General features: G+C 40.1%; 1 protein-coding gene across 2 annotated transcripts in view; it reads right to left on the bottom strand.

Moving 5' to 3' along the window:
- Window positions 1–3,560: 3,560 nt before the first annotated feature.
- The window catches only part of LOC141805162 (metal transporter CNNM4), a 34,912-nt gene continuing 17,318 nt past the window's right edge, over window positions 3,561–21,154 (bottom strand). Inside the window, exons 5-8 of one of the 2 annotated variants that reach the window (XM_074689955.1) lie at window positions 19,716–19,812; window positions 15,854–15,943; window positions 11,555–11,730; window positions 3,561–8,607 (exon numbers count right to left, since the gene is read on the bottom strand). In XM_074689955.1, the coding sequence (XP_074546056.1) occupies window positions 8,074–8,607; window positions 11,555–11,730; window positions 15,854–15,943; window positions 19,716–19,812 (897 nt within the window). In that variant the 3' untranslated portion in view covers window positions 3,561–8,073. The remainder of the gene's footprint in view (window positions 8,608–11,554; window positions 11,731–15,853; window positions 15,944–19,715; window positions 19,813–21,154) is intronic. The other variant, XM_074689956.1, reaches the window with a different exon arrangement.

Genomic DNA, 21,154 nt, shown 5'->3' with positions numbered 1-21,154 from the left:
GCAGTGACAGCCAATCTGAACGAGAACTGCAACTGAGCTGCATGACCGCCATTTTGGTTCTAAATACACCAGCGGAGGAGAGAGGAAACGGTCCATTTTGGGGCTTTCAACTGACAGTTTCACTTTTAGTTCACTACATTTCCCTCCTCAAAACCAGCGAATAGGAGTCAAAGTGAACTCACAGCCAGTTAAATGAGAGAAAATAGGAATATCCCGCCCAGCTTTGTTAGAGCTCATGAAAACAAGTCATTCATCTCTCTGGAACTTCTCCAATTTCATGTCCATTCAGATAAACACTGTGTACAAAACAAGAAGGCAGGCTACCTTAAAACATTAGATCTTAAAACACGTAATATAAAACACAGGTTCGTACCTTGAAAATAAAGTTCAGTGAACTCCTCTTCTTAATAGAATTAGTGTTTCAGCTAAGAAATATTTTAAATGAGTTCACCAAGCTTGCTCATACTTTCATTTTACTTTGAAACCTGTTATAAAGAGACTGTTTGAATCAAGCACAGAGTTGTGCTGAATGATCAAGTTTTCAAAATGAAACAGTTGAGTTAAATGCTAAATTGAAACTACACTTTTGATTCTTTATTCTCTGCATTGACGTACTGGTTTCATCAAAGATAAAGCAAGACTGTAAAATATGGTACCGGCTAATATGCTTTGTTTTGTCTCCCACCACATCAACTGTTTAATGCAGATTTCTGTGATCAAATGGCTAAAAATATGTAAAAAATTAGGAGAATATATGTCACATTTTATAAATTTAACTTTAAGTAGCTGTGTTGCATATCATAAAAATAAGAAAATTGTGTAGTTTTCACCACAGTTGGATGGAAATAGTCATCTTTTCATAACTGATATTAACAGGAAGACTTACTGGTATCTAGTTCGATGTAAAAAGAAAATTTTACATCATGCTCTATTTTTCTGGCAGTCTTGAAAGGCCTTGAAGTGTCTCATATTTGTATAGTTTGTGCACTACGTGACAGAGAAGCAGGCTGCAGCCGGGTTGTGATGACAGTCATATAACCAGCTTCCTTTTGATAACGAAATATGAGGATCCACCCACATGTCTTGTAAACAATTCCCACATCAAAACTGTGAGATGACAGAAAATTCAGTGTTTAAAATCCAGTGAAAAACTTTAAATGTGAAACAGAGACAGGTTTTCAGTAGAGAAATATATCTCGGGTTTTATTAACCTCTTAGATTTCTTCAAATGCCTTACAGTAGTTACAAAACAGTATGTACACATTGCTTCAAGTTACACAACCCATGTTTGGAAGTGCTCCTTCATCTCTGTTCAGCCGTTAAATAAAGAAAATCATCAACAGTGCCAAAGGCCTTTTTCCGTCGTCTGTACATATACCCGGGGGAATGAAAAGGGAAATAAATTCCTTCCATATCAGACTTTAAGAACCCAAGACATAACTTCTATGACTTGGAGTATTCCTGCAATGCCTGGCTCTAAATATTTTACTTTTCAAGGTCTCTGAACTGTCTAAAATCTGCACTTAGACTCTGAAAACATATTGCCTGACCTCTGAATGAAAAGAAATAATAACATTATATCCGAAAAGATGCACAAACATGCTTTGGAGATTCTTTACTTCACTCATCTTGCCTTCTTTGCAGCACATGTCCCAAACCTCTAACCCTGCACACATGCATGGTACACTGTGGAAAATCATGGCCTGGGAACTCTGCAGCAGAAAATATTTAACCTTCTTGCAGGTCTAATCATCACACTGCTGCAGGGCTAAAAAACAACACAACAGGAGTTGCTGATAAGCCCAGCTCCCCTGCTCGGCTCCCATGATAGAAAAGGTCTGAACAATAAAAAGGGTTTAAGCAGTCAGAGCTGCAGGAATTTCAGCACTTGTTTTCAGCACGGGAGAGGAATGGAGATAAGGGAGGGCAAAAAATTAATGAGGGGAGAAGAGGGGGAAGTTGGTAAGGAGAGTGGGAGGAGGAAAGATAAAGAGGGAAGACAGGAAGGGGAGGGGATGGGACAGAGAGAAATAAAGCTTTGGTTATCACTTCTCATGACCTAAAAAAAAATCGCTTCAGGAGGTGATAAAACATTATTTGAGGTCAACTCTGTGCAACTTTTATTGCTATTTAAAACATGGAAATATAACTTTGACTACACTTCATATTCAGGAGCACATATTCCCCATTAACCACAAGCATGTGTGGAAGGAGCAAACTGACCTTTCAAAGCACGTTAAAAAGCACTTATCAGTTCTTAATTCAGAGTTTTCCTCCTTATTACTTCTAGTCATTAAAAAGTGGTCTCACATGATTAACGATCAAATTGGGCATCTTGAACTTAAGCAGATTTTGGTTGCAGAAGTTAAGCAAATGTAATGGTGCTGGAAAATCCTACAAACCTGCAACCTGCTATGCCCACTTTCAAAATACAAACTCTGACGGGAGTGAAACATGGCTTAGTAATAATAAGTAGGAAGAGTAAGGCATTAATAAGTGCTTCATAATGTTGATTAAAGACACATTTTGCTCCTCAAACAGCTGGTAGTTAGTGACTAACATGTACCTCAGTATAAAGTGATCCTGCATCGTCAACAAAGCGCATCCGTCGTCATGAATAAATCTTTTTTCAGTGTCTCTTTCAGCGTTTCATCTGTTCATGTACAGAGTATTTACAGTCAAAAATAACACAAACAGCACTCAGGGAACTGAACACAGTGTTTCTGGGCCAATGAACCCATTAAAGGCTGCGTCTCACAGCTGGAAGCCCGTTTTCACAGAACCACACCCTCAGGTGCTGCCTTTAACAAAAAGAAACAACCATAATAATAATAATAATAAATACAATGTTTACAATAAATACAACATTAATAACATATGTTTTCACATTTCTCCAGTACACAGACTGGTGGTCACACAGCCAACCAGTGGCTTCACTGGAAACCAGTATAAGACCCATTGCTACATGAGACCTAAATGAACCAGCAGGCAGGTCTAAGTTTTCTCCAGTTCCAGGGTAAGGCTACATCCACTTCAGGAATATTTGCATCAACAGGCAGGTTTTCCCTCACAGGAGGGTCCTGCTGAATAATATGATGGTTCCCACAGACTCCTTCAAGGGCCTCAGGGGCCAGAGACTGGGCCCCCATTAAGCCCCCACACCTGCCAGCTTTCTGTGTGCACTGAGCATGCTGGAGGAGTGCATGGCCCCAGGTTTGCTGTGTGGTCATTTGGTAAAGAATGAAGAAATTTAGCAACATGCAGCCCACTCGCACAAAAATAAAACAACACAAACGTATTTTCAACTTGTGAAAAGAGCAGACGGCCAGCCGAGTGAAAAACATGACTGTCCACAGACACTACGCTCCAGTTGTGTTTTTCTCCAGAGAAGAGGCAAAAATAGCTAAAATAGACCTGCAACATGCACAAATATAGCTTCTAGGTAAAATCACGCGCATGAATAGATTTACAACTTGGAAAGGGACAATTTGAGATAATCAAACTGATTTTTGGCCAGCAGTGAGATAAGTAAATAATATTTATGAATTCAAGAGGAAATAAAAAAAAAAAATCAGAGTTGTTTCTCTGAATTTTGACTCCAAAGTTAGATTTCAGGTTTAAAAAAAAAAAATCAGAATTCAGAGAAAAAAGTTAAACTTTAAAAACATGACGGACAACTATTTATTTTTCTTCTCCAAAATCTATCTCCACGGGCCCTTTTCTCCCTCTGCAGTCCAAGGTCCCTAAAGAGTACCAATTTTAAATCACAGATCGTAAACATGTTCACTTTTTAGAGACTAACCTGTAAGATTTAAGTTACACTGTTTAAAACACTACCCTGTCTTTTTGGATTGTATACATGAGATAACATCTGTTGTGATTCGGCTTCATGCTAATTAAGATTTATTGAAGTTTGGTTTTTAATTTACAAATCCATCCATTACCCCAACACCAATCTAATGCAGATCTTTACACTTGTTGTAATTTCTCACACGTCTTGACGAAATGCTCAAAACAGAGAGATGGGTTACAAAGCACAGCCTCTGACAGCTGCTGTTTTTGACAAGTTGAAAATGAGAAATAAGGAAACATAAAGAAAGCACTGAAGCTAAACTTTGACACTTGGATCCCCACAGGTAAGAAAATAAACATCTTTTGAACTCCTAGCAGTATATTATGACCTTTCGTGGCCCACATCCTTGATCGACCTTCAATGAATAAACTTTTTACCACAAACCAGCTGTGAACTTGTGACTTTTGGGGTGACCCCAGATTAGGCAGCTCATTAGCCTCCCTTGTTAATCCAGAAAACCTCCCAAAAATAGTAGAAACACTTTGGAATAATAACTTTCCCCGACTGAACTTGTAGTATTAGATAACTCACAGGTTTAAATCAGTGCTAGCTTATATACCAGTTGTTCTTCTTTAAAGTTTCGATAAATCACTACATCATCTGCAAAATAGTTCATCTCTACAGTCACTTAGATTGTTTTAGTGTCACTGCATTCATAGGAAAACAAAAGTAGGTAGGTCACATGCTAGCAGCATTAAGGTGAGCTCACCCATAGAGGGTGAGGAGTGAGCTGCGACTCTCATCTTCCTCTTAATCTCTTTATCTTTGCATCTTCAGTCTGTAAAACACAATCAAATGTCCAACCAGTCCTCGCCTGTGAGATTCAGGAAAATTTACATACACAGTAAAATGTACTTTACATTGTTCTAGGTGTTTATGAATAATTCCCTGTTTGTTTGTTTGTTTTTTTCTTGTGAATCGGTGAGGAGCTCTGTCCGGTCACAGGGAACATCAGGAGGGCTGGGCTGTGGGATCAGACAGGGTTAACATCAGCAGAGAGAGGGCATGCAGAGGAATGTTTGTCGTCCATTAAAGTTATTGTGCTGTGAGTGTTTTCAATATTCAAGTGTCAATCCTTAACCCTGCTCTTACTGTGAGCTTAAAGGTTAACACACACACACACACACACACACACACACACACACACACACACACACACACACACACACACACACACATACACACACACACAGTGAAGACAAACAGGTTAAAGGATCTGCTAAACATGTGGGGAATGTGCTCACTTGCTTTCAGTTACAGCCTGATGCATCGAGTTGAGTGAAAAATGACATGGCAATCTGAGAGGAGCTGTTGACGTTTCAAACAGGTGTGTAGGTGGATTCTGATAGATCCAGAGTAGGCTCTAAAGGTACTGTGCTAGCTTCATGTTTCAAGACTGGAAGCTGCAGCTTCTTCAAACGAGCTTTGTACAGGATGAAGAGCTCTAATCAGCTTATCCTGAATCAAGTTGGATGGTAATGTATCAGACCAGCAGGACGATCACACACTCTGCTGTATGTCTAAAGTGTTATGACAGTGCCTACGACAGGTACAGATCTTCTCTTGCACCTCTGAGCAGCAAAGCAAACCAGCACTAGAGCTGCAGCATTGTTCACATGTACGCAAAGAAATTCAATTTATGCTAAAGAACGAGCAACATCTGATAAAACTTTTACAACTCAGGAGTTGGAATTTAAAATTTTAAGAGTGTTTGCATTTTCTGGAAAATCTGACTAATTTTGAACTTTTCTTCCTGGAAATCCACTTTTTCACATTAGGAAATGTATTAATAATAATAGAAAAGTTGCACCCAAATATTTTTCTTTCTGCAAAGTTTGACTGTTCCTACCCATTCCGGACACTCTGTAACTTTTGACGCACAATCAAGAGCACATCCCGAAATGTTGAGCAAATCCTGGAAAACAGCTGCTGCTTCAAGATCAATGAAAACCTGTTTAAGTTTCTACTTGTCTTTTATGAAACCAGTAGAAAACAGTAGAAAACAGAACTGAATAGATACTTTTCTGGGGCTCAGGGTCTTCAACACTTGACTTTAGTGCTCCCAAAACCCCTAACTTCAACCCTGTTTGGAACCAAAACAGTCCAGAGCCTCTGACAGAAGAGTTTGGTCGACAGTTAGTTCTCAGGTTCATTCTCTGAAGTACGGCTATTGTGCAGAGAATGCATAGAAATGTCCTCACGGCAGCAGACTTTGCTGTGAGCTGCTGAAGATGTAAGCATGAAGCGACCCGCTGCTCTGGATTATTTGGTGAAAACGTCTCTTTGTATTGAAACACAGGAACTTCAAACCAAAAACAGCCGAGGAGTCGTAACCAAAACCTAACCAAAAGTTCTGACATCAGTCCACAGTGTGTGTGTGCGTGTGTGTGTGTGCGTGTGAGATGTGAAGCTTTGAGGGTGCTCGTGTTGCTCTGAGCTCTGTTCACAGTGAGAAATATTCAGTGAAAGTCATCACGATAAAACAGTCTGTGCAGTAAAAGTCAGCAGAAATATTCAGCTCTGACTCCAGCTGCACTTCTTTTTAAGAAAACATGAAATAAATAAAATCTCTACAATACAAAACAAAGTCATTTATACTCTCCATAAATTAAATAATTTAAAATAAATAAATTACCTCTTGGACTTTAAATCATTTACACATATTGCCTTATATTGCCTTTTTTTCTCAGGAGGTAGGAAAACCACCCACCTTCACTTCATCTTAAAGGACCATACCGCTGTTTCTGCACATTCAGCCTCGAATCAGGTGTCATGCATATCCATAATAAAAAATATATTAATATTGCTTTGTATTTTAGCTGCATGCATGAGTTTTGTTTTCTATATCTAGTCTGTTGGTTTTAAAGTATTTATGCAAGGTGTAGAAAGGGTGGTTTTTAAATCCACAAGCACCTTTAGCAGGTAAATATACATTTATTAATCTAAGGTTAGCTAATAAATAATATCAAATGGTGATAAAATAGCAGATTAGTATATATTTTAGCATATTTTGTCTTTAAATTGTGATTTGAAAGTTGAACTCCAAACCAAGTATTTTGCATAATCAATATTTTGTACACTTTTGGTCTTTTTGAATATCTACATACAAAATTGTGTCTCTGGAATAAAACAGCCAACAAACAGGGTGGAAGCAAAGACAGTTTGATTGGCCAGACTTTCAGCATGTAAGCCAGGAATGTTCGAATGAATGGAGCTTTCATATTCTTTATAAATAAATCAAATTTAAGAGTCTGCAGCAAAGTTTGTGCTACGGTAAGGTCGGGGGATTTGTTTCGAAAGTGGCGAAATTGTGCAAAATCAGCACTATGGTTGCTCAACTTTCACTTTAGCCAACAATATCCGTACAGTACAGTGAATCTGGTCCGTTTGCTGGTAGTTAAATAGACCAACGCTGAGAGGAGACTGCTCCGTCTCTCACCTCTGTCCCGCCACAATAAAAGCCTTTCCCATTTCATCCTCAAACAAGCGGCTGTTCTAAAACGAACTATAACTGAAGCTGAAACCGTGAGCTTCACTTTTTGAAAAAGCAAAAAGGAACGAGAGAAGTTAATGCATGAATAAAAACCATAACAGGTTAACTGTAGTCTATGTTGCAGGGTTGAGAGGACAAAGCAGGGGGGTGTGAGTTTCCTGTTAACATCCCACCAGTGATGACTTATAGGGTCAGTTCACACAAATAGAGAAAGAAAAGAACTTCATAGTGTTAAAAAAATGAGCAGAAAAGTTTAGGACCAAATAAAAAGTAAAAAAATCAAATTTTTCTTGAGAAATCATTTGCATGCTCTGGGCTTGCTTCTCTTATTAAAAATTTTCATGCTAATAGCAAAAGATTTAAAATCTCAACTTAAACACTCAACCAAAACATTGGATACCTCCATGGGTTAGAAAAAGGAAATCTGTCTTTTCATGTTTTGGGTGAACTGGTCCTTTAAGTTCTCACATCCACTCAACCACAACCCTATCCAATCACACTCACTCCTGTTCCCTGTGCCTCCTCCATCTTTGTAGTCTTTTCTTGGTCTGTTTCAGTGTTGGAGAGGGAGAGCGGCATGCAGGAGGATGTGTTTATAAAATACACCGACGTGCTGCTCCTCAGACGTCCACAGAGAGTTCAGGAGACAACAAGCAAACAGGAAACAGGAAGAAGTGCAGGTGTGTGTTTTATACTGAGTAACATGTTGTTTCCCCTCAGGCCTCAGTTAGATGGTGCTTTCAGTGTGTGTGTGGCTGATGGTGTGGACCTGTGGGTGGGGGTGGGCCTGGCCGTGGCTGGGTCTGCGCGGGCCCACGCAGTTCTGCTGCTCACTGAGCAGAGTGGTGGTCTCCACCGCCCCGTCCTCCGAGCCAGCAGAGGGCGGCGAGTGCTGGGACCTGGAGGAGGTCAGAGTTGGGTGGGGGATGGAGGTCGCTGTGCTCATGGAGGAAGGCGGGGCTTGAGAGATGGGGGTGTGGTTACTGGGAGGAGGAGTGGCTTGGGGCAGAGACTGGCTGGGTCTGCGGGCAGCAGGCGGGGCTGTTTGGGGTATGGACCGGCCGGTTGGTGGCAGTTGAGTGTTGGATGGCTGACGCTTCACAGGAGGCGTGGCCAGTGGCAGTGGAACGCGGGTCCCTGGTGGTGTAATGGGGGGCAATGAGACAGACGTGTCCAGACGAGTGTGGCTGCCGTCTGGGGTCTGTGGGGAGCTGTCCAGCCTGGATGCCAGGAGCCCGTTCTGGTACTGAGCACGAGTGATCTAAAGAGAGCAAAACACCAACCATGGATTTCTGTTTTATATCTCAGATCAAAAGGTTAAAGAAAAAGAAAAACTGAAGTCCTGAAGTTGCTCATCTTACAGCAGAGTGCAGGAGTTGCTGATCTACCTCCGCCTGGAACAGTTCGCTCAGTAACATAATGATGCTTCAGACAACAAAACCACACAGAGGCTGTTCCTGCTCATAAACAAAACTCCTAAAACTACCTGAAGAAGCATTGGACTGCACGTGTTAATGCAAACACTTTTTTCAATCAAGCTTTATCTCAAATTTTCCTGCCGGTCTCTTTGTGAGAAGTCGAGGTAACCTGATGTCTGAAAACTGCAGGAAGTTTTTTGGGACTTAATACCAAGATGAAAAAACATCAGACATGGAGAGGAAGAACCATTTCCACATCATGACACATCTATTTATTTGTAAAAATATATAATCTATCTTCAGAGTAAACATCACTGTAGTTTTCTGCAACCATGTGGTAAACATTTCACTGTTCCTGACTTTGATGTTAATCTTACCTCTACAGCTAAAACTTAAAGACTAGACACTGTCAGGGGTGCTAAGGTAACAAACTGATTAAAAAGTAGATTTTCTCATGTCTCCCGGAAAAGGATGGATGTTTAGACAAAAGTGTGCAGATTTTAAAACCTCTTTATGTTCATGTGTTGTAGAAATCTCTGAATCTGTTTGTGAACTGATCAAAACACAGCACCAGCTCTTCACCAGACTTGCTGAAATAATGAGGTCATTGCATAAGGATCTCCTAACACCTTGGAGGGGCATGCCTCAAACGCCAAGTTCTGCCCATAGCTCCGCCTCTGACATGTCTCCAGAGGGCTGACCAATCAGAACGAAGGGGGTTTGTGGAGCAGAGAGCTTCATAGAGACAGCAGCTGAAACCAAGTGTTTCATACAGATTAAAATAGTTAGTTAGTTAGTGAGTTTAGATTATTTGTCCCCGTAGGGAAATTAGGGTGTGGCAGGGATCACAGACATTTTGCAACAAAATCAGTAGAACAACATGAAAAAACAATGTGTTCAAAAAGAGAAGGGGAAAAAAAGCAAAAGCAAAGGAAGCAATGTGATTATGGACAGGCAGACTCGTCTAGACCAGCTAGACCAATTTTAACTTTTCCTTATTGTTCATTTAAAAATGTAATCGCTTGTGGAACAAAGGAAAACTTGGATCTGTTTTGGTGAACAGTGGAGCACAGTAACGCAACAGTGTAAATGAAGGAGCAAGTGGGTGCCTCTGATCATCCTCACCCACAATGCTGGATGCCTTTTTTAATGTTCTCTGTTTATAGATGCAGCCAATATTTGCAAATGGGATGCCTGTCAGTTTACTGGACACAGTTATAATTTTTCTGATGGACTTTTTCTGTGCTTCTGTAGCATTACCAAACCAGCAGATAATGCAAAAAAGACAGGACGCTCTCAATAAAAGCAGAATAAAAACACTGGAGCACTTAACTTAAAAAGAAAGAAGTTTCCTAAAGAAGAAGAGCCTCTGCTGGGACTTTGCAGTCAGTCTTGCTGTCCATATGTCCCATTTGAGTTTGTGATCAAGCACCATGCCGAGATACTTATACTCAGTGACAATCAGGATAAGTTCCCCATTAATGACTGTAGGATTTGCGGCAGTTGTTATTCTAAAATCAATACACATCTCCTTTGTTTTTTGGGTATTTAGAAGAGGGTTTGACGTATCACACCAATTAATGAAATAGTCAAGGACTGGCCTGTGGTCCTCTTCATTATTGTGCAGGAGGCTCACCAAAGCTGTGTCATCCGCATATTTGATAAAGTGCCTATTTGGAAAAGTGCTGGTGCATGAATGAGTATATAAAATAATTAACAGAGTAGACAAAACACATCCCTGAGGTGAACCTGTGCAGGTAGTCATTTTGCTGGAGTATGACGATCCTACTTTAACCTGCTGAATTCTAAAACTCATAAAATCAACAATTCAAGAGACAAGACCATCTTCAAGTAAAAATGTATCAGTCAAAATATTTGCTAAAATACTGGGCTTACTTGTGTTGAAAGCAGATGAAAATTCTGCAAATAAAATCTTGGCATGAGTTTTTGTTTTTTCTAGTTGAGAACATACAAGGTGTAGGAGAGTGGCAATGGGATCTTCTACACCTCTGGATGCCTGATATGTGAACTGCATAGGGTCTAGCAGATGCTGTGTCTGGGAAAGGATGTGTGACTTAACAAGACGCTCAGAGCACTTCATGACCAGCGGAGTTAGAGCTATGGGTCGAAAATCATTAGGCTCTTTCAGCTTTGGGACTTTGGGCACTGGCACAATTTTGGGGGTTTTCCAGAGTGCAGGGACTATTTGCCGATTTTGAGATGACCTGAAGATACTGGTAAATATTGGTGCAAGTTGTTCTGCACAGTGTTTTAAAACGGCTCCGCTGATGTTGTCAGGGCCTGGGCTTTTCCTAGAATTACAGCCTCTGAACAGCCTTAGTACCTCTGACTCATCAATTCTCATGCTGGTAGGGAGGGAGTGGAGGGTCTCAGCAGGAGCATTGATCCTGCAGCTGCTCTCAAAATGAAAAAAGTAAATAAGGGTTTCATAAACCACCAGCGAGAGAAAAATGGGGGAAAAAGGGACAACATCTATTCTTAAAGTTAATATCTCTATCAGAACAAATGTTTACCTAAAAACAGAATTCAAAAAAGAAATTTCACAACTTTTTATCCAATGTTTAAAAAAGAAATTACTTCAGTATGTAATTTGATGGCTCCTCTGTAGCTTTAATATGTCTGAATTTGGTCGGATTTCAAACCTCAGACTCTGAATTTAGTATGTTGTAGCATTGATCTGATGAATTAAAGGACCTGAGTGTCTGTACCTGTATGTCACAGGTTAACAGCAGAACATGTGGACTGTTAGTTGTTAAATCTGTGGGTTACCTTGACAAACTGCAGGTCTGTAAGCGCCCTGACGCAGAAGTCTGGGATGTACTGGAAAGGGGTCCCTGGGATCTGGTTGATGCTCCCGCCCACTGAGCCGCTGTCTGGAGCGCGCTCGGTGCAGCTCAGAGACGCAGAGCGGTTAAGGTTACCCCCGTGTGACGGAGAACGAAACTCTGAGGTCGACAGAGAAGAGAGTGAGCAAACACACACGCACACACACACAGATACACAGAGTTTAAATCAGAGTGAGCTACACACACAGAAACATCAGGAGAACAAGATGAAGGATGGAGGAAGACGTTAGTGAGCAGTCAGAATGATCACACTGCAAACACACACACGCACACACACATTCATATATAACATTAATATTCAGTATATTAGTGTCAACATCATCGTGAGCTGTGACTGATGGCACAGATGAGACTGAGTGTGGTTATGCAGAGAATGCCACAAACATGCCATGCGGTGAGGCAAAGTGCATCAGTTGAGCATTTTGTGGCCTCAGTCCAGGACTGTCTGAGCTCTGAGGAGGAACGCTCTGATTGGTTGGATTTAGTGATGTCATGAAGGTGGTGAAGGGGCAGGAGGAGAGTCCTGGTTATCCTTTTGTTGTGGAGAGGAGAGAGTGCGACGGCGATGATCAGGGATCTTCAGTCGAAGAGATCAAGTGGGAGGAGCTTGTGCTTAAAGGAATAGTTCAACATTTTGAGAAGACAAATCTTTGCTTTCTCTTTTCCTCAGAGTTTGTTCAGACAGATGATGCTGTGATTGTCTTCACAGTGGCTTTTCAGCGTATTAGCATAGCGTAAAGGCTGGAAACAGATAAGGAACAGCTGACCATGCTTTGTCAGCTATTTAAACCAATCCTACAGTTACACCACTGTGCTTGGGTTTTTAGTTGCCTAAAATATAACCATGAATAAAGTGCTTTCTGCAAACTGCACACTTTGTGTTATTCAGCTCTTTCAGCAAACTTGGAAGAGGATCACGGACACTGAGATTTTTTTTTTTTTTTTTGTAAGAAAGGTGAGATAAAAATGAATTAAAATTTGAAAATTATTCTTTTTAATTCTGAACTTTTCTGGCAATATTTGAAAAGAAACTCATTCTTAATTTTAAGTCAAATTCATCAATTTAGACCTCTGGCAAATTCTGAGAAAAAAATGCCAAAATCTAATTAAAAATCCCGGGGGAAAAACATTACTCTTAATCTGAGATGTAAATCCATAACTCAGACACAAAAGTGAGAATCCTGTAGTTCAAGTCAAATTCTTGGTTGTAAACTAGCTTTGATCTAAGAAATGTTAAAAAAAAATGCAGAATACTGACTTAAATCTCTAAACTCTGGGGAAAATGTCAGAATTTGAGGAAACACTGTGTAAGAATTTTGAGATTTAAGTCAGAATTCATTAAGAGTTCTATCTTTTTTCTCAAAATACTGCAGAAAAAAGTCCAAATTTAAACTCAAGTTTTAGAATTTAAAGAAATATGACATGCTTCTGAAAGCAGCGTCAAAATTTTAGAAAAAAGTAAAAATTTTGACTTTAATCCCAGAAAAAGGTTGAAAAAGCCAGAAAAAAAATATAATTGAAAAAAACAATGGACAACAGGTTTAACCTTTAAAAAATGTTTAGTGGGACCTTCCTCAAAAATCACGTCTTCTTTTTCAATGTAATTTAAATCAACAGCTAGAGTTAAAATTGTTGCAGTTTCAGACATTAAACTTGAACAAAAGACTCAAAAGACTAAATTTTCCTGAACTTGGCCTGATCATTTGCGTAGCTTAGGGCTAAATAGCGCCTGTTTTTATCTTTGTATTCCTTTAGAAATGTTGTGCTGTTTTTTTTTTTCAATAAATGCTGCTCTACACAGCTACAGACATAAGAGTCATAATCCACCAGGACAAGTCAAAGGCAGAAAGCAACGGTCTAAAAGACAACTTGTATTTATCTTTTATTTTACCCATATAATTTATCACTGAACGGTCGACAAGGTAGCATAATTTAACAATTTTGGGGTTTTTTCTTTTTTATGCATCCCAAATGTTTCCAGTCTCGATGCTAAGCTGGGTTGGCTGCCGTGATAATCAGATGTAAGTTTAGGTATCACTTCTGGAAAAAAGAAAGCAAACAAGAGTCCTTCTGAAAATGTTGTACTCTTCCTTTAACCAGAGGTCTACAGTCAGAGCGGCTCTCTGATGCTGGAGTGTTTCAGGTGTTCTGAGTTTAACCTGACCGTAGATCAGTGGTTAAAGGGGGGAGGAGGGGGTGAGAGGGTTAGAAGTTAGTTGTAACACGCCAAGAGCCCCGTCCAGCAAGTTTCTCTGACTCTCCTCTCGCCAACACTTTGAGTATCAGCTGATCGGACAGTGGCGTGACCGATGACCTGAAGCCGACCTGGAGGACTAATCTCTGCTCTGGAAGAAGACCAGCTGGAGCTTCACCTTTCACCTACTTCTAGGAAAACTGACCTGAGTAGCTTTACATGTCCTGTTTGGGGATATTTTAGACTGTTGTATTTCTGAAAAAGATCTGGAACTTCACACCACATCTGAACTGTATTAGACTATCTGACACTTTTACATCTTTTAGTTGAGGCAAAGCACAAGAAAACGTAGCACCAGTGGCCTAACTAGAGTGTTGCATCATTACTAGCATTTAATTAATTCATAAGATAGCATGACCCTGGTTAAAATGCTCTCTGGTGATGTATCAAATTTACTTTAAGGGGTCAGCCTTTGCCTAAAGAAGCATGAAATAGAGGTAAAAGCTTCTCAAAGTAAAGCGGCAATCTTTGATGATCCATTAAAGACACAAAGTAGAAGTGCAAAAAACCTGCAGTTCCTTGAGTGACCACTGGAGACAGGCTCCAAAAGTCAAAAAACTGCCGTTAACACCCATGTTAAAGGCTGTTTTCCAAACCACCTACTACATACAACATGTGAATGTTGTATGTAGTAGGCACTATATACTGCCTTTGCTTGTGGTATGTAGTATGACTGTTCTGTTGGGTCTGTTTTGTAGTGAGCTACTCTGGTTTTCAGTTCTAGAAGTGGAGCTACAGATGTTTTTTGTTTTTTTTGTGGCTTTATTATGAATGTACAAAACAATCTGTGGGCAGATCTCAGCCTTTTAGTTATTTTGTCAATCATATCACACAGAATCATCATACTTGATTTTAAATCTTACACTGAAAGTTATATCTTTTACTGAAAATAAATCTGAAAGGGATTTTTATTTTTTACGGCTGAAAAAACACGTCTATATAATCCACATATGGTAAAAAAAAAAAGTGGCGCCTCTTTTACAACTGGAAGTGACAGGATTTACTGTTGTTACTTGGCATCACTTTACTTCTATGTAATGGGCGGTCTAATGTTAGTGTTGTATTGTAATTATAATTCCGACTCATTCCAATAGATGGCAGTAATTCACCGAAACCTGCCACACGCATAGACAAACTGCATTAGCGCCGTGCATTGTGGGAAACAGTATGCCTTGTAGACTGGTTTGTTACACACTGAGAAATTTTCCTGGATCAGGACATCAGGGGATTTTTAGTATAATGCAGATTTTGCAAGTTTTCGCATACTACCTACTACATACTGAATTTCAGCCAAAATAGTAGGCACTGCTGGTGTGGTAGGTGGTTTGGAAAACAGCCAAAGTCTCTGTGTGAGGACCATCTGTTTGGTGTTGACAGCAGTGACCCCTGAGGTCAGAATCAGTAGTGCTCTTCCTGGATGAAATCTATGTTTCCCATGAGCACCACCACCCACTGTGGTATGACATGTCTCTTTCCTAGGCGTGCATTTGTTTTGGAGAGCAGATTTTCTTTTGAACACTACTTTTCTTTCCCATGACAACTTTTCCCAGGATGCAAAGCAACAAGGTAATGTATTTTTCAACAGTTACGTCGAGCTAGTGTTTGAAACATGACAACAAACACACTTAATAAAGTCAGTTTGGTGCATAGCTCAGTGTCCGGACTGGTAAACAGCATTCGTAAAACATTTCTGTGTTGACAGTCTCATTTTGAATGTTGGATTATGAACAGACAAATGTTTAAAAGTGAAACTGTTTCAAGATCACACTGAAAGTCCTCATGGGGACTTTAGGATGTGGATTTTCACAGCCTCGCTGGGCTCACTCTGCGTCTGTACTTGCTGGATCAGGGCTCTGAAGATGATGAAAAAAGGGAAATGGTGAGACTGGCTCAAAGAGGAACAACCCCTCTCCCTCTCCCCCCTCCCTCCTTCCCTCCCTCCCTCCTCTGGCCCATGCGAGTGTTTACCTGGGAAACGAGAGAACAGAGAAAACCTCTTAAGAGAGAGGCGTCGTGGAGGGGGGGACGCCACTGACGGGGAGAGAGGAGGGGTGACGGCTGAGAGCGAGGAGGGGAAGGAAGGGGAGAGATTGAGAGAGACAGAGAGAAATGGGAGCTTGTTTATTTGATTTTTCATGTTGGCAAGGAGTAAACCCCTCGTCCCTCCGTAGTGGAGCCGTTTGTGATGCTCAGAAGCTAAAGTTCTCAGGGATTCTTGTAGTTTCTGTAACAAAACACTCCTGAAAAATAACCAAAGTGTCTCCTCTCTGTGTTTCTAAATATTAATCAGATGATAAATACAAAAACATGTAATACTCCCAATACCATGACTGGTTTTCACCCTTGCAGGTGACTGACTTAGAGTAGTTTGTCTTGTTTCTATATCTTTGCATCATGTCCATCTGGTGGTTAAACGCAGAAAATTAAGGGTAGCGTTTCAAAATGATATAATCTTTCAAACAATAAATGGGCATAAAGCATGACAGATGTACAGTACTTTCCATGCACACACACTGAGCTGCATGACGTACAGACAGCAGTTTATCCAGGACAGAAACAGGTCGACAGGAAGGTAACAGGACAGCAGGAGGAAGAGGAAGAAAACAAGAAGTTATCTGCAGTTACAAAACAGATCCACCAGGAGGCAGCAGTGGTGCAGCTGCAGAGAGGCAGTGATGCTGGTGTGTTTTCTGCAGACTGATACCAGCATGGCCTGCTCAGGTAGGCTTACATCATTCACCTGCACACACAACCTCCACCTGCTCTGTAAAACATGCATTCAGTCCACACCTGCTCCAGTGTGAGTCAGCACTGCATATAAACAGGCTGTTATATAACCACGCTTCTGTTTGTCTTCATTTACTGCTTTTTATACTTTAATCTGACATCAAAGCTTTAAACTGCACCCTGCTGGATGATCAAAACAAACGTCACAGGCTTTATATTAAAACTAAGCAGCCTCAAGAAGACTGTTGAAGACTGCCTGTATTTAATCATTTAACTGCATAATTTCACATTTCAGCAAAAATTTCCAGTGGGTGGTTAGTTTAGCTTAGCCTTAGTGTTAACGGTGAAAGCAGAGAGAAACTGTAAGCCTCATTTATCAAATACCAACACCTCTTTACCTGACAAACATCACTTTATCTGTACAGTGTGAAACAAAATGAGAGAGTGTCATGTGCTGGATAGAAGAGCAGAACTCAAGGTTTAGTCATAACATGATACCATATGATACAATATCATACCACGCGTTGTTATAAAGTTATGTGACCTGACATAGTGTTATGTTGTGCTATGTTACAATACATTACGTGCAGTGACGTCACACATCATATTGTATTGTATGGTACTGATACTTTGTAATAACGATACGTTACAGTGCATTATGGTACAAGTGCAGTGAAATGAAATGTGGTGCGATAAGATACAATACAAAATGTCACATTAGCTGCATGATGGGATATTACATCATGTTGCTTTACAATAAGTTACCCTGCAATTCAATGTTTATACTCACAATATGATGTAAGTTGCATAAAATTGGGTTATCTCATTAGGGATGGATACTGAATTAGGTACTTTTATAGTTACTGATCGAATTCTGTCAAAAGTACTGGGTATTGCTTCATGTAAAATCAAAAGGTAGTATGTTACCTGAATGCATCCTTGTGACTGTGAGGGAGTGGAAGAGTAGGTGATTTTTCGTGCTGCACATGAACACAGCATTACAAGGTTATATACAGAAGAATAAATATGTTGAATTTAAAAGAATTTACATTCTATTATTAAACAAATTGATATTTTTTACCACATAAGCACACAAAAGTACCGATAATTGGTACCGTTGAGTACCAATACCGATTGCCAGGTACTGGGAATTGGTACCGTATCGTTTCAAATGTGAAAGGTACCCATCCCCGTATCTCATGTTGTGTTACGTAATGTCACGTTAAGTTAAGTTTTAATAAGTTATGTTGTGATGCAAAGTTAAAACTCACCGATATAAGCTGTGTTAGATTGTGTTACCTTATGTTGTGTTATGTTGTGTCATGTTATGTTACATTATGTAATTTGACATTACAAATACATTGTAACACTGGGCTGCAATGTTAAAATTCACTGTATGGGAATGTGATGTCACATCAGACTGTGTTACGTTGCATTGGATTGAGTTGAGTTATGTTGCATTGTGTTACATTGTGTGACGTTATGTTGCTATATGTTACATCACAAAATAAACAAATCATGATACACTACAATAAGATGCGATGGCTGTGTGATGGTGGTAAGACACAATATAATACAATGTGAGGCTGTATGGTACAACTAAAAGCTTTAAAATGTAATTGGGTAAAATATTATAGGATTTAATGGGATATGATACTAACTATATCAATAATGGTATCGGCCAATGTTGGTCATTTTTTTCATCATATAGGCATCGGCCAATGTGTCAAAGTGGGCCAATATTTACTCATTAGCTGCCGACCATTTTCAGAGCATCTTGGACGATCTTTCAAGACCTGAATAATATTGTTTTCTATGACTATGAAAACACAAAAACTACCTAAGGAGAGTTAACAAGGAAAAGAAGTTTGAAAATAATGGGAGATATCAAAAAATTCAGTTTGCATGATTTTCAGTTTGTTCACAATTTGATCATCTCAGATTGTTTTTTGTTGTTGTTTTTTTAACCAATACTGATATTGGTAAATACTGGTAATCGGCCATAGCAGCAATATCAATATCGGATAATGGCCAAAATTTTCACATCGGTGCATCTTTAATACCAAAGCAATCAAAACGATGGAATATGTTCCAATACAATACAGTAAAGGAGACACAATAAGCTGATAGTGTACCATACAATAAGGCATGATACAATATAGTACATGATATACTACGTTAAAGTAGGGTAAGGTAAAGTCCCACCCCAAAAAGCACTGATATCTTACTGAGATGTCATGAGACAAGATGCTCTGAAAATATGAACAAAATCAGAGCACTTCTGGGATAGTTTCTCCTTTTATGAGGACTATGCTAAACTCAACTCAGACATGCTGATGAAGTCAGATTTAAAGGTGTTTCCAAACTGATAGAGGCCATTTCTCTCTGCTACAAGTCATCATGTTGAGCTAAGCTAACCACAGCCCCAAAATAACGACTCTTCAAAATAAAAGTCCTCTTAGATCTAACACAGCATCATGTTTCCTGAAGCGTTTCACTCCTACAGGTCATAAAGCTGCTAAATGTTCTCCAGAATACATTTTTTAATTAACCTCATTAACATTTTAATTAACTCCATTAAGGTAAGCTCTGCTCTCAGTGAACAGGTAGAACATCTCCTTAGAGTCTCTGCCTGATTTCTCAGGCGTCACCTCGAGGCTCGGACGACACGAAAGGAACTCTGTTCGACCTCTGTCCACAGGAAGTCTTTCCTTATTTGGACTAAGCCTGTTGACATTTGGATCCTCTTCAAACACAAAGCTTCACCTCGTGCTCAGTGACACAGCACTTTGTGACACAGCAGCATGAGAAACACCATCTCAAGTTATTTTACCTGCTTACGATCGTATTGTTGAGTATAACAGATGAACAACTATTTATTTAATATCATGGTTCTGCAGTCATCGAATTCAGCTCAGGAATTAGGAAAGGAAAAAATCCAACATGCAACCAAACGCTAACTTTACGAAGGAAAACATTTCACTTCTTTCAGCAAAACATCATCTTTATGTCTGATAAACTAAACTGTTATTTCATGAATTTGGCAAAAATTGACGACTGTGGCGCGTGTGTTTGTGTGTGACATGTATGTGCATCCTCTTACCCATCGTTGGCGAGCTCAGAGCCATGACACCGTAGTACGAGAATGGGCCGGTTTCAAACTTCATGTTTTCGTTTCCAGCTTCTACCTCCACTCGGCCCTGCAACACACACAGATCCAGAAAACACTTTATTACATTGTTTAAAAGCCAATTTGGATAATTGCAGCTGTGTGTGTGTGTGTGTGTGTGTGTGTGTGTGTGTGTGTGTGTGTGTGTGTGTGTGTGTGTGTGTGTGTGTGTGTGTGTGTGTGTGTGTCAGGAAGCTCTGTGAGCATAACTCCAGCAGTCGTCTCCTGTGGCAGGTAACATAAACACCTTGACACCCTATAAATATTACATTCTGCCACAGGTCTAGTGTCTCTCTTGCACACATACACACACACACACACACACACACACACACACACACACACACACACACACACACACACACAGATAAATGTGTGTATTTCAGGTGTGAAACAGGAGCAGGTGAGCTCAGGTGTCTTTGTAAGTGTCTGCAGTCACTTTATCCACACCTCAGGTGTCGACAACAAAACCTCTGAGTACAAACACAAACTCCAAACACACACGGAGTGAGTGGGTCGGTTAAAATGAAGGATGATAATGAAGGAACAAGTGTGTGTGTGTCAGCCATAAACAGCAGCGCTGCAGTTGTCATCGTGCTCATCATCCCCACATGCTGCTATTTTAACCCTCTGTGATGGATGGAGTCTGAGGGCTTCAAGGTGAGCTGGAAAAAGCATTTGCTTCATAAACATCAGCAGCAGCAGCTCACCTTAGAGCTAGTTGGATATCATCCATGAGTCTAAGGTTACAGACTGGAATTAAAACATTCCCTCTATGGATGAGGGCTTTTTTCTGTAAGATAAAGGACGTTAGATTCATCGTCACATGAGTTTAGAGAGGTTAAGCATGGGACGAGTATTGTATTCTAACTACAGTAGCATTGATTATGTTATATTTGATCGAGGAGCTGGAGCAGAGAATGGTACCAAGGTTTGTTCAGTAGAGATGGCCTGATCGCCTGATGTTATTACTGGGAGAACTGGGCCTTCATGGCCAGCGTTTGAAAGATGAAGGAGATGTTGGACTCAGTGGATTTGGATGAAGAGAATGATGCAGATTAACAGACACATGAGAGTTGAAAGATTGCCATTGGTCTGGTTTCTTCACTTTCATGAAAAAAACAAAGAGCGATCTGAATGCTCCGTTTATTCACATCTTGTAGTGATTTCTGGATAAATCCATCACTAAGTGAGCTCAAACCAAGGGGTAAAAACGAAGCCTATGAGGAAGTGCTAAAAGTTGCTGTTCATGGAGAATCCACTTGAGGCTGGCTGAAGAAAGACCAGAAGTCACATACACATCCAGCCATAAAAACAGACTTTTACGGCATTACAAAAGCATATTTACAGCCTGGCTCAAAAAACGGCTCTGG

This window comes from Halichoeres trimaculatus, unplaced genomic scaffold (genome assembly GCF_033239565.1).
Source record: "Halichoeres trimaculatus isolate MK-OKI-2021-1 unplaced genomic scaffold, fHalTri1.1 fHalTri1_scaffold_16, whole genome shotgun sequence".
In the NCBI taxonomy this organism is placed as follows: Eukaryota; Metazoa; Chordata; class Actinopteri; order Labriformes; family Labridae; genus Halichoeres; species Halichoeres trimaculatus.
The sequence above is the reverse complement of the archived record's forward strand: the minus strand, read 5'-3'. Positions and strand labels throughout refer to the sequence as shown.